The following is a 12,830-nucleotide window of genomic DNA, read 5'->3' on the forward strand; positions in this document are numbered from 1 at the left end:
GATCTTTGAGCACACTCTGTACAGGAGACCTAGCCCACATCACGTTGATCTAATATGAAACATCCAAAAGCAAACTGTCCCCCAAGTTACTCAGACAACTCCTGGTACAACTCTTACAAGACAGCTGCATACAGTCAGAAAGACTCATCTCTGCTCCTACCTGCTCCTGACCACTCCAAGCTGTCTGTCCGTTGGGACTGATTTTCTCTCCTATCCATACCCTGTTTTGTTTTTTTTTTTTAACTTCACCAGTTTTCCACTACATTATAAACACACAATGAGATGATATGCCTTCATGAAATACAAGATCCCAGTTCCAACGGGTTTAGTCAGAAAGGTCTTCTAAAAATTGGTAACGAAACCTCTCCCAGCTAACAGATGCTTCTTACAAGGAGTTATCAGAAAAAAAATGCAGACAAAGAATGAAACTACAAGTTAATGCACAACTATAACTGAATACTTTAGACCATTCGGTATGTGCAACAACAAAACTAATACCTGTATAATAGCAATTGTATAAAAACCAGAGCCTAGTTCAAAGCAGAAGAAAGGAGAATACTGGAACCACTTAAATTAATACTAAATACTTCAGGGCCCTCTAGCGGTTAAGTCTTTGACATGAGAAAATCGATAAACAATTGGTTTAGATATGACACTACCAAAGCATACTGAAGGAATGTGTTTTATTTTTTACCATTCCAATGTAATTAAAGACATTTAGACCAGAGAGTCACCTAGTAAGTTTTTGCGGATAGTTACCATAAGGGGGAAGAAAACCTATAAACTAACATCTGCTCACAAAATCAACTACTGGGATATATCTTTGGTTCTTAATAGAAATGAACAGTTACCATCTAACACCTTTAGCTGTGCATGATCAAAAAAATTAAAAACCACAACCGCTATCTCAAACCTACATCAGAACTTCCTCAGCATACAACTAAAATACTTGTTTCTGAGAAATGTGCTTGCTTTGTCTGTTTTTTACGTAAATTTGCTTTCTTTCAGATTCCACTAAATTCTCAGTACACAACACTAACAGCAATGAAAAAAAGTTTTTAGTCTTCATCTTGGTGTATTTAGAAATATTTGGGACATACTCCTCTGTAAGTGATTTGCAAAAGGAATGTTATCAAAGTAACAGGAGTACCAGGGCAAAAATGTACATCTGTTGGCAACTGGAAAGTTTCTTCCTTCCTAATCTGATAGAAAGAATACTTCCTTTCTTCTGTCCAAGTCTTAAACCACCGCACTGCAAGAAAACACACTGATGTTGCTTGCCCAGTACGCCTACAGTCAGGCATCGACCTTTTCAACTCCTTATGGCTTTGCAGTCCACACAGGAGCTGAGTGAAGACAAGAGCATACTTCACTACAAAAGGTAAGCATCGCTGTGCCACTGAACAATGCCGAATATACCACTTTCACAGGCCACATTTTCTTAAGATCCCTAACACCGACTTGCAAGCTTTCAGTCCCTCTTCCCACTCTGGCCTCTGGTACACTCATGCCCTTCAGAGCTGAGTATAGCAACATCTGTGCGAGCTCCTGCAATGTGCCGTGAAAGCAGACTGCCTACCCACTACTTCATGTCAGCTTTTTATTTTTTTTCCTTGTAGAAGGAGACAAAGAAGGATTATGCTGGCAGGTGGGAAAGGAATGCCTGTGGAGCAGACTGATTAAGCTGATCAGCTGTCTGGAGCATTAGGGACAGCTACAAGATGGTGACACGGGCAGAGTTTAAGTGAGGGAGTCAAGGTAGAAAGCTGACAATCTATCAGGTGGTTACCGTCCACGTGATGGTGATGTATTTGTCTGTCTTTACAATATGGGAAGTGCTGACATTTGTATCTTCCCCCTAACACAAAACTGTGCCTATGCAATACATTCATTTTTCTTTGACTTTCTTTAGCTCCTACTTTGTTAACAGGTAAAACGAAACATATTTCTTCTGATTATTTCACTCAAAATAGAGTGAAACAGAACAGCCAAACTCTGTTCTGGTTCTCTACAATCAAGAGCTGTGTGGTTTAAAAAAAATACAAAGCTGTTTTCCCACAAAAATTGTATCTGCAAGATTTTGAATGTTTTATTCCCTTCATCTGTCATCCTACAAATTATGTCCTATTTTGGCTTTATTCCACAGTAAAACAAACATTGAAAACATTTAACTATTTTACCCTTGACACAAAGAGAACACAAAATATAAATGGATGATCAGATACAGTACTTCCAAGCCTGTATTAAAATTCAAGATAGTGTAGTAGCACAAGCAAAATAGAATACCAGTTGCAATGTTTTTTTAATATCTATCTACATTAATAGAAAAGAAATTTCATGCCATTTAGAGATATTAATACTATGACAAACAACAGCAGACACAGAGCACCACTTTCGAATCCCAAAGATGGGTGCATCAGCTCTGAAATAAAGCCAAAAAAACAACAAAACATGTGACTGGGAGTGTGGGATCAAGATGATCTAAATGAAAACAAAAAACATTTAGACCCGCTAATCTTTCAGAGGCCTGAGACAGAAGCCCTGAATTTCAGTCTAATTACAAGTAAAGAATGAGTGTTCAGAACTCAGTAGGATCCAGAGGATTTTCAACCCAGCAGCAAACTACAGACATTTTGAAAAGGGCTTTTAGGGAACTATACATCAATGCTTGCCTCTGGATATAAACCCCATCAATAGCTTAGATTTAATTAAAAACAAAAGAAAAAAAATCCCTATAGAACATACCTCATGGAGGTTATACTGTTGATGAGCTTTTCAGATTGATCTGACAAGCTGGATGGAAGTATTAGTTCAACTGGCTGCAGGCGCAAAAGCCGACTCTCTAATTCTAAGCGAGATGCGCAATCCCGAAAACTGTCAAAAACGACTTCTCCTGTAGTTGGTTGGACTGCCTGTCAAATAAAATAATATATACACATTCGGTATTTAAAGTTTCAGGGAGCATTTCAGTAACTCAAACTGTTAAGCCAGAAAGAAAAAATTTTGTATACAGTACAGAAGTTGCATAGCACCCTCACACTTACTGAAAGTGGAAGATCAAAAAATGCAATTATGTTCTTCAAATCTATATAGTAGCAAGTTCAAAAGACTATCACAACTTTGTGCTGGTAAATCACAACAATACCTTGGAAATGTAAACGTACTCTCGTTACCGTCAGTCCACCACTGCTCAACTCTTACTACTATCAAGAAGTATGCAAATCTACATAATTGGAAGCCTATGGAAGGTACATGCAATTCAGCATGGAAACTAATTGTCATATCGGCCCACACATTTTTTGCTCTCTCCCAGCTGCAGTGTGACATTCAAATGCAACTACAATCAAAATAATTTCAAATTAATGATCTATCAACAGAATGGGCTTCAGTTATCACTGTTTTGCCAGTTAAACAGTTCTGGTTTCAATCTTTACCATAAAAGAAAATACAAAGTGAAGTGTAAACAATAAAAACAGAAACAGTCTCTCCCTCTATAGAAAGTTATTTTGTAGAGGAAAAAACTGCTCGCATGCTTTAAAGTATTGTCCCTAAACATGTTTATACTCGAAAGTTAGTAAACTAACAGCTTTCTTGTATTTGGCTGAAACACAGCTATGTTTTCAAGCAATATGGCTGCAAAAAAACTATCATTTATATTGCTATTCCCGCAGTATGAATATTGGGAATATCCAGCTATCAAGTCCAAACCTATTGTGTAGTTTTCAGGTATTAAGCCATCACAATTCAAACACAGATGATATCTTACCTATACTTGACCCTGTTATAGAACAAACAAACTAGAAAAAACAAAGCACAGAACAATCTTGAATATAGGAAGACAATCACTCACCCCTAAGAAAAAATATATTAAAAACTTAAAATACTCATTTCTCTGTGAAACTTACCATAATGCCTATAAGAATGTCACCTTTCCTTCTGTCTTTTACGTTTTCTCCATTTTCACAAATACAGAGGAGGTAGTTATCAGGGACATCAGTTGTTACCTCTTCAACATCTACAGAATCGTCTAGCTTCAGCAAAGGGTTCACATGTATCAAGTGTTAAAAAAAAAAGAAACCGAACAACAGCATTGCACACAGATTTGTGTGGATTATTCAGAAGTCCTTCTAGATTTAAGTCTTTCTCAACTAAATTTTGTATTAGCCTTCTAGACTGAAGGTTTATTTTCCTTTTATTAGTTTAACTCCTGCTATCACTTTAGTGAATTTCAGATGACCGTCAGCAGGAGGACTGAAGTCAGTGGTTGTGTTCATATTACATGCAATTACACGATGCAGATTTCATCAGCTCAGGCAAAGGCCATCTTCAACTATGTCTGTGGGTCTCCCTGTTCAAGGAAGAGCAGTTATGTCAAACGTTAAACTACCAACTGATGTTGCACATGGACCGCTCACCTTAACTTCACATCTGCAAACCCCGTGCACCTAACAGAGAGAAGGAAATGCACTAGCATGCAACAATTGAAAAGCAAGCAATAGACTGACTAAAAAAAAAGTTCACATCTTAGCAGGAACGTTAGGTTAACTTCATTAAAAATTTGTTGCATATCAGTCCACCACGTTGGGTCATACTGCTGAGCCTGCTTTCATCAGTTTGCCAGTCATTGCAAGAGAGTTTGTATGTACACTAGAAATCTACGTCAAAATCCTGTGACTATGTAATCTGCTTCCCTGATCTGTGCCCTAAGTGCAACCCGACAGGCATTAATCTAACAATCTTCTTAGCTCTCAGTATCTATTAAATACGAGTTCGAGATATTACAGAAAAAAACGTAACTGAGACAAGGCAGAAGTCAGGAAAACAAAAACTGGAAGGAAAGAAATTAAGAAAACAACTTCAGTGGTCAAAAGATGCTTTCATCTCCTTATTGCTCCTTCTTTGTTACGACAGCCAGGAGTTAATTACCTAGTTTTATTTTTTTTACAGTCTAGTGGTTTTAGTACCTTCTTTTCACTTAAAGCAAATTGTTGATACCAAACAATGAATTCTTCCTTGACAGCCTTATGAACTACTAATGCTTCCGTTCTCTATCTGGTCAAACACAAAGCTGAAGACGAGACCTTCAGGAACACTGCAGACTTGGAAAGTCTAAAAACAACTACAGAAAACACAAGCTCTGCTGTTTTACAACAAAACTAAATCCCTGTGTAAATTCTTTGTAAAGTCTGGATGACGTTTCATGACAACATAAAATTAAAGGGGTTTTATTCCCTGTCAGCCACTAAGCACCCATGTTCTGTCCAGGTGATAACACTGGTTTTATAGCATCTCATACACCTACGATTAGATTCTGGAAACAAATTCATTTGAAAAGGATATCTTCTCCAATAAGTGTAGACTTTGTATAGAGAGCGGTCAGTTTCCGGCTGAAGAGAGAGCTTTTGTTTTCTCCAGCAGCCTTCAGCGCTGCAGTTTCCATTTGTTTTATTACTCCAACCTAAAGACACACAGGAAAGAAACAATATTAGCTCCTTGATTTTAAATGATTATTTTTTTAAATAAATTTGGTGATTTTTTAAGATGTGCAAACTGCAAGTGCATCATTAAAGCTGAATGGGAAGGGCAGAGGCTAGCATCAATCCTACTAACAAGACTAGGAAGCCACAGCCTTTTCTTTTGCCTTCTCTATCCTTTTCTAACTGCCCTCTCAACTTCCTCCTCTGTGCTTCCTGCCATATTCCGAAACAAATTAGCTAGAGTTCATCACTTGCCAGAGAACGATTGCTGCAATCAATTTGAATTCAACAAGTCATCTTCTGATAAGCAGAAAGAGGGAGATGTCAATAGAAAGCCACAAAGTTATAGGGAAGAGAACAACAACAGACAGAAAGAGAAAAAAATAGTATGGTCTGGGATGAGGAAAAACAAACAAGAGTACACATATTTACCTTTACTAAGTGCAAAGGCTGGATAAAAAAATAACTAAAAGAACTGTTCCAGAACTGTTCTAGAAAAAATGAAGCTACTTTTCTTTAAAATGGCAGAGGAAGCTTTAATCAATTTGACTTATATGGCATTCACTAGAATAGAGGAATTGCAACAAATGAAAAGTTAACCATTTTACTTGCAGAAACACGTACTAATACATTTCCAACTTCTCAGTTCAAATAAGACTCTGATACAAAAACTGCAAGTTATTTCAATGCTATCCTATACTGAACAGCATTTAATTAAAAGCCAGAGATTACCTTATATCCTTTTGCTACAAGTCGTCGCACATGGACAAACAATCTGTGAGTTGGTATACTGGCAGTCATAAAGTTATGATCCTGATGACAATAAATGTTTAGCTCTTTAGCTGCAATCTGCAACGTACAAGAAAAAGAGTCAGACAGTAAGTAGTTCAGGTCATCCACACTAGCTGCAGTCACAACAGAACTTCCGTAAACACAAACACATCAAAATGCAGTACAGGAGCTTGTTTCTATGACAATACCAATTCACATTTACAATGAGAAGTCCACTGTCAAAATGAAAACATGACAGGAAAAAGCTCAGCATGGTGGGTCCTTCACCTTCCTGTCTTAACATCTTGTCACAAACAGGGGCTTCAGTATCAGAGACTTCATATCAGATTATTACATTGCATCTTCACCCTTCCCACAGTGAGATAAATGACCCAAATTGAGCATGCATGGTTTCTGCAACACAGCTCAACAAAATTTCAAATATTTTTTACAATACTAAAAATGCAGACAGAACAATGTTAATGATGCTAAGCTAGCTAATCAACTAAAATACTGTAACATCATTATCAAACAGAAGTGGAGGCTAAATATGTCTAAGAAAATTAATAGCAACAGTTGTTGAAATATGACATTTTAATGTATGACTTGTATTTGCTTTTCTGCCCTCAGCAAGAAGATGGTTTCTCAGAATAGAGAAGGTGGTCTTAAACAGAAACTGCAGTTAAACACTGAATTGGGCATCTGGGTACTGTATTTCTATCTCTGGACTGTAAGTGCACTAGCCAATGAGTAGACAAATTAAATAGTATGAAGTTGGTAAGAATTAATTAATTCCCAGTAACCAAACAAAGAGAAGCTTCTCAGTGGTCTTAAGTGAAATAACACAGATCAAAGGGTAAACTGGTAGCAACCTTTTTGGCACAGACCACAGACAAAACATGCATAAGCTATTTATGAACCATCACTTCCAAGTGCTGTTTGCTGTGAAGTACTTTCCAGTTCCTACAGATCTGGCATGTGTGGATGCAGCATCTGAATATGCTTCATAACTGATCACATGTAACATCATGTCATTTTCCGTGGAACTACATCCAAGATGTTCTCTGCACCCAGGCTGTATCGATTCATCTACTTTACATCATTTGCTTCACTGTCTTCAAATCTGAAATATTCCTAGTAGATCTTGATCTGTGTCATGATAACGAATTCATCTGTAGAACTGCTTCAGCTTTAAGTCTGCCATGTAATTATTGTAGCACCCCAGTGTTTATTAAGTTCTCAATATGCAGGACAGCAAACGCTACCTTATGATTACAAAATAATAGACGCTGTTTTGGTTAAAGTGTCTGCGTAATGGCTAGTCTTACATTTAAGTACGCAGAGATTTTTCATCTTATTTTCAGGTATTAAAAACACTCATACAATTCATGTCCCCAGGAAGCCTCCTTCTGGAAGTGGCCATAGACCTACTAAGACACTGACACAATGCAAGTATCTTTCCAAAATCCTGACAAAAATTACCTCTGCATCTTCTCCAAAGAAGCGGTATTTGTATCCACATTCCACACACAACACAGCATCTTTATACTGTTTCTTCATTTCTATGAATTGAAGTTCCAACGGAGTGTAAATGCTTTTGGTTCTCTTATTAAGATTTGCATCTGAAGTATTTTCATAGCTTTTAAGGGATGCGGAAAACTGACTAAGATCACAGTGTGACTCCTCCTGTAAATAAAAGATGGAAAAGAATAGTTAAGAATCATCAAATAAATTAATCACCTCTCAAACCCTGACTCAGATTCACAATACAGCTAAAGACTGCTCTTGCAGTAAATAGTCTCAGGAACCGCAATAAGAGTATTAAAGAAGTTATACATAATACAGTTTATTTGGTTTTAAAAGGTCATGAAAGAAAAAGATTTTCCATCAATTAGTCAACTTGTCTTATGACAGTTCTTAGACGTGGAAACCTCTCTCGTATCATGAGAAACCCTCTCGTATCATGAGAACACCTCAAGAGACATCCAGGCTGCAAAAACCTGGCAGTCTACACTAGCCACATTGTAAGAAAAGAATTACCATTCCAATTTACTGATGAGTAATTGCAGTGCAGACAGATTAATGATGTTTCAAAAATCCACAGTAAATCAAGAAATAAACCAACTCAGTCCAAGTCTGTTTGCTATCTCAAGCACCGAAACTATATTTCTTCTCCAGTCAGCACCATGCAAGTACAGCAAACATCCCAAAGTTATTTGTTCTTAAACAGAAAATCTGTACTACAATTTCTAACCCCCTTAACAGTTAAGGCTTGGGCCCACTTGCTCTACTGTTCATCACTTAGAATAACATTATGTAGCCTATGTCAGCCAAACAACTTCAGCTTTACAACTTTGATTAGTTCTGTATGGCAAGCATGGCGATGGATTCAGCCTTAATTTATTAAGTGCAGTGAACAACACCAATAAGGTGAGCTTCACTTCCATCAAAGTTCCTTCTAAATTACATCACAACATCATGTATTAATAAAATAGGTTAAAAAATAAATAAAATACAAAGACTACCTCTCCACATAAGTTTTTTAAGCACATGAGGGCACAAAACACGACTGATGAGACTATGCTGTGAGTTTCTGTATCTCGTAAGTTGCACTTTCTAAAAAGTGCCCCACGTAGATTTCAAGGAAGAAAGTCAAACAGATGTTTAGGAGCAACAATAACTCGGAAGAAAGATCATAAAAATCACACACACTGGGTCATGGGAACATAAAAGGACACAGTCACAAAACAATGGAAAAGAAAGAACAATTAGCTCTGATGTTAGCTGTGAATTGCAAAATTCCTGGAACTGCACACAGCCAGGGGATCACCCACTTAACAAGCAGACAACACAGCCCAGTGTTAACAGACAGGTACCATGCCTACAACTCAGATAGCATTAGAAGTCTCTACTGTAATCCTCGGCCTTTTATTGCAAGCTCTATTTTGACCCTCAGTCTTCAGCTGTCTTTGATCCAAGGTCTGTGCCAGCACAGCAGTATGACCGTGTCTCATCTTATAGAGAAAATCGTTGTGAGAAAGCATGTGAAATAAAGCCGTGAAAGGAAGTATGAAAAATAAAAACACACATGGAAGTTGAGTTGTTGCGATGGTATTAAGTTAGCAGCTCAAGGAATTTGGCTGAAAAATGCTAACAGGAAAAGGTGATAACTCAAAGAAAAAAGCAGGACAGAAACATCCAAGATGAGCCAATCCAAGGAAGTGAAGACAGCCCTTCCCCATCTGACTGCCTGGCCAGTACAGACTCAGCATGTGTCATATAAAGAAAAACAATAGCAGTGCTTTGCCAGGCAGGTCATGAGCCCTCGCTATCTCGCGAGCATATGAAGTAATAAATGATTGCTCTTTACTTTTCCTTTGCATACACCTTGCTTGCAGAGTCTCTCTGGAAGTGGTTAAAGCTGCCTCGTCATCTAGGCAGGGAGAGGTAAACTGCAATCATCATTTCATGTACAACTACCAATTGACTGGAATCACATGCTGTTTGACTACAAGCATCCAAGGATATGAATATGCAGTGGCAATACCACTATAAAAAGCACACAGGTGTTACTGCGTTGGAAGCCACCCCTGGCGTAGGAAGGCAGCAATACTGCACCAGCTGATACGTGGAAGATTAACAAACACATCGGTTCAAAGACAGAAGCCTGATTCTGCAGAAACATCCATCCACCTGATGCCTACAGCTTGGTGGAAGGAGGGTTACACCTGCCTTTCCTGGCCAAACACACACCTTACTGCAGTTACTGTAGCACACACATTTTTAACTGTTTATCTGTGCTAGGCACATATTGTCTCCAATGCTACTGATGTCACAAAGTATTTTACAAAGATAAGTATTTTACACGCTTTTTTCACACACGATATGTGTAAAACATATTTTTATAGGTCCTGCATCCAGAATTGGTTCCCACACAACTGTGAGAGATGCTATGGTATATTCTTTACATTAAACTAACAGAGGCAGCGTCTGGTGTCAGTGTAACCGGATGGACAGCAGGTCAGAAATTGAGAACTGTCGGACAGACAAGGGTTTGGAAAAGAGAGGAGATGGAAGCACTTATCTGTATTCACCATCTGACCACAGCTGCATAATCCCTCATCACAACATACATTTATTGCAACAAGCCATTCATTTCACTCTTCTTCTTTTGGTCTGGCGTTCACACAACCCAGACACCACAGTTTTAAGATTACAACCTCGAGACAGGAAAGATCAAATCAGCTGTATAACCTTCTGCACTGCCACCAGACGTGAAGCTTAGTTAAGGAACAGTTTACTCCCAATGCAACAACAATGCAGTAAGCATAAAAGAGCCTTTTAGGGACTGAATACTTCAAGCTGAGCAAGGTGATCCCAAAAAACAAGTAGCCAGCATACCAAATGCACAAAGGTTCCCCTGAACGTGTTCACTCAACTCACCCACAATTAAAGGAGAAGCAAGATACTCTTTCACTCTTACTGACTTGTATTTTAGGTATCATTACAGTAAGTTTTCATGGGAACTACCTGTATCTTCTGCACATGAAAAGAAACACTAACACATTTAGTAGATAGAGCTACTAGCAACTGAATTAAGCTACATCTCAGCAAAAACTCTGATTTATATTTTTGCAAAGACATCTCGTAGGAATTTTACAGCCCCTGTCAGAACTGGTGGAACTGAAAGAAAGCCAAGCAAAGGACCACACTGAACATTTGTTACTACAATATTGTAGGTTAGCATGTAATTAGAGACACGCTGCCAGTGTTTATGCTCTCTAATCACTGCTTACTAACACAATGCAATATTTAATGATACCTCTGAAGAGCTGCGAGAGCCATTCTACTCACTGTGCTAAGAGTTCCAGGAAAACATCCACACACAAACACTGGTCTATTGCGTCATGCTAAACTATTTACTGACAGAAAACAAAATACTCAAAATGTAAAAGGAATCTTGTGCCTAAGCTTTCTTTTTTAAGCCAGAAAAAAAGTCATCTACACAGCACCGGACCACAGCTCTACTTACCTTCTGAGCAACCTTTGGGTTAGTGTCCCCACACTGAAGAGGATTTTTCAGTTCTGGATTTCTCCCAGTAATACTGGGACACTTTTCCAAGTACATCGATTGTTTCTCCCGAAAACTATCCTCCCGGACTCTGTTACATTGCTGGTCTGAATCACTGCAGAATTCTCTCAGTCTGTCTAGAGTTTGCAAACATATCCCGGGCTTTTCACACTTCTGAGGTTCTTCTTCAGTAAAAATACATAACAAAAAATAGATTAGCAGATTATTTTCTAAAACGTCTATTAGAATGACATCAAAAAGTAGGGAACTCCAACTTTTTGCTTAATCTCTCTCTTCCCTCTCCTCTCCCATTGCTTTCATTCTGCCGACCTGACAGAATTGTGCATGCAAGTAACTTGGTTATATTTTCTGGAGAGTCAATATTCCTCACTTGTATGCTTCTTCATATATGGAAAAATAAGCAAAATTATTTTCTGAACTGATAACTGCAGAGCCACGAAACTAGCCAAGAATACTGGGAGATGAGTTATTTTTCAGCACAGCTTTTATGCAGACAATGTTGTTAGATGATGGTGTCCCTTAATGATAATTCAAACCATCACACCCACAAAACTGAATATAATACCTACTTAAAAAATATGTAGAGGACAACTCTTTCACAAGAATTGTAAGTGTAATAAAGTTTACATTAGCTGACTTGTTTTTCTGCTAGCATCATTTGTTAAAATCTTGGTTCAAAGCCAGATGCAACACAGGCATTTTTAATGTAATCAAGTAGCTGACACTTCATAGTCCAGGGCACTGCATTGGAACTATTTACGCTGAGGTGGCCTTTAGGTACCTCAGTCACAGGCCAGGCTGCACGCAGCTGTCAGGTGCCGGTCAACCTGCAGGCCGAGTCTAAAAGACACACTGCTAAACCAACACAGAGAAGGAAGTTGTAGCATTTCTGCCAGGACTTCACCAACTAAACGACTTGTCAAAGCTGAGTCAGCTGAAGGGACTTTGCAGAATAATTTCAGAGCAAGGCTCAAACACCTAGCTCATGAACCACAAACATGTGCTTTAAAAGTACAGCTAGTATGCCCACAATGGCTCTTCAAAGATACATCTTACAATCAACAGATGCTTCCTATAATATCTGCAGAAAATTCTTTTTACGTTTGACAATGAAAAACTGTTTATTGAATATAAATTCTTGAGGTCTTGTTTACAGTCAACTCACTTTTACCCTGAGTCTTCAGTGGGTTAAAGATGTCATCCATGGTACTCTGTCGTGCCTTGGTCTTCTTTTCACATGGTTCATTGTTTTCAGACGATGTTCTCCTTTTTGCGCCAACTTCAACAGCCTGAAACAGAAATTAAATAGAGAAATTCAGTTACTTTTCTTCCTTTTCCAATCCTCTATGAAAGACAACAATACACCTGAGAACTTCATAATAAGATAATGCAAAATACAAATTAACTTATGACATACAAAATCCTTAACTATTTTAACAATCTACATTTTTGTTTATAAAACAGTTCTAACATGCAAGGCCACAAGAGTG

At 38.1% G+C, this 12,830-nt stretch overlaps 1 protein-coding gene across 2 annotated transcripts in view; it reads right to left on the minus strand.

The window, feature by feature from the left end:
• Nucleotides 1-12,830, minus strand: part of MSH3 (mutS homolog 3) — a 114,241-nt gene that overhangs the window by 100,381 nt on the left and 1,030 nt on the right. Inside the window, exons 2-8 of one of the 2 annotated variants that reach the window (XM_080574043.1) lie at nt 12,506-12,629; nt 11,281-11,501; nt 7,731-7,934; nt 6,210-6,326; nt 5,339-5,458; nt 3,906-4,049; nt 2,746-2,912 (exon numbers count right to left, since the gene is read on the minus strand). In XM_080574043.1, coding sequence (XP_080430169.1) covers nt 2,746-2,912; nt 3,906-4,049; nt 5,339-5,458; nt 6,210-6,326; nt 7,731-7,934; nt 11,281-11,501; nt 12,506-12,629 — 1,097 coding nt within the window. Of the gene's footprint in view, nt 1-2,745; nt 2,913-3,905; nt 4,050-5,338; nt 5,459-6,209; nt 6,327-7,730; nt 7,935-11,280; nt 11,505-12,505; nt 12,630-12,830 lie in introns of both variants that reach the window. The other variant, XM_080574042.1, reaches the window with a different exon arrangement.

The sequence above is a fragment of the Anser brachyrhynchus genome (assembly GCF_964034855.1).
Source record: "Anser brachyrhynchus genome assembly, chromosome: Z".
Lineage (NCBI taxonomy): Eukaryota > Metazoa > Chordata > Aves > Anseriformes > Anatidae > Anser > Anser brachyrhynchus.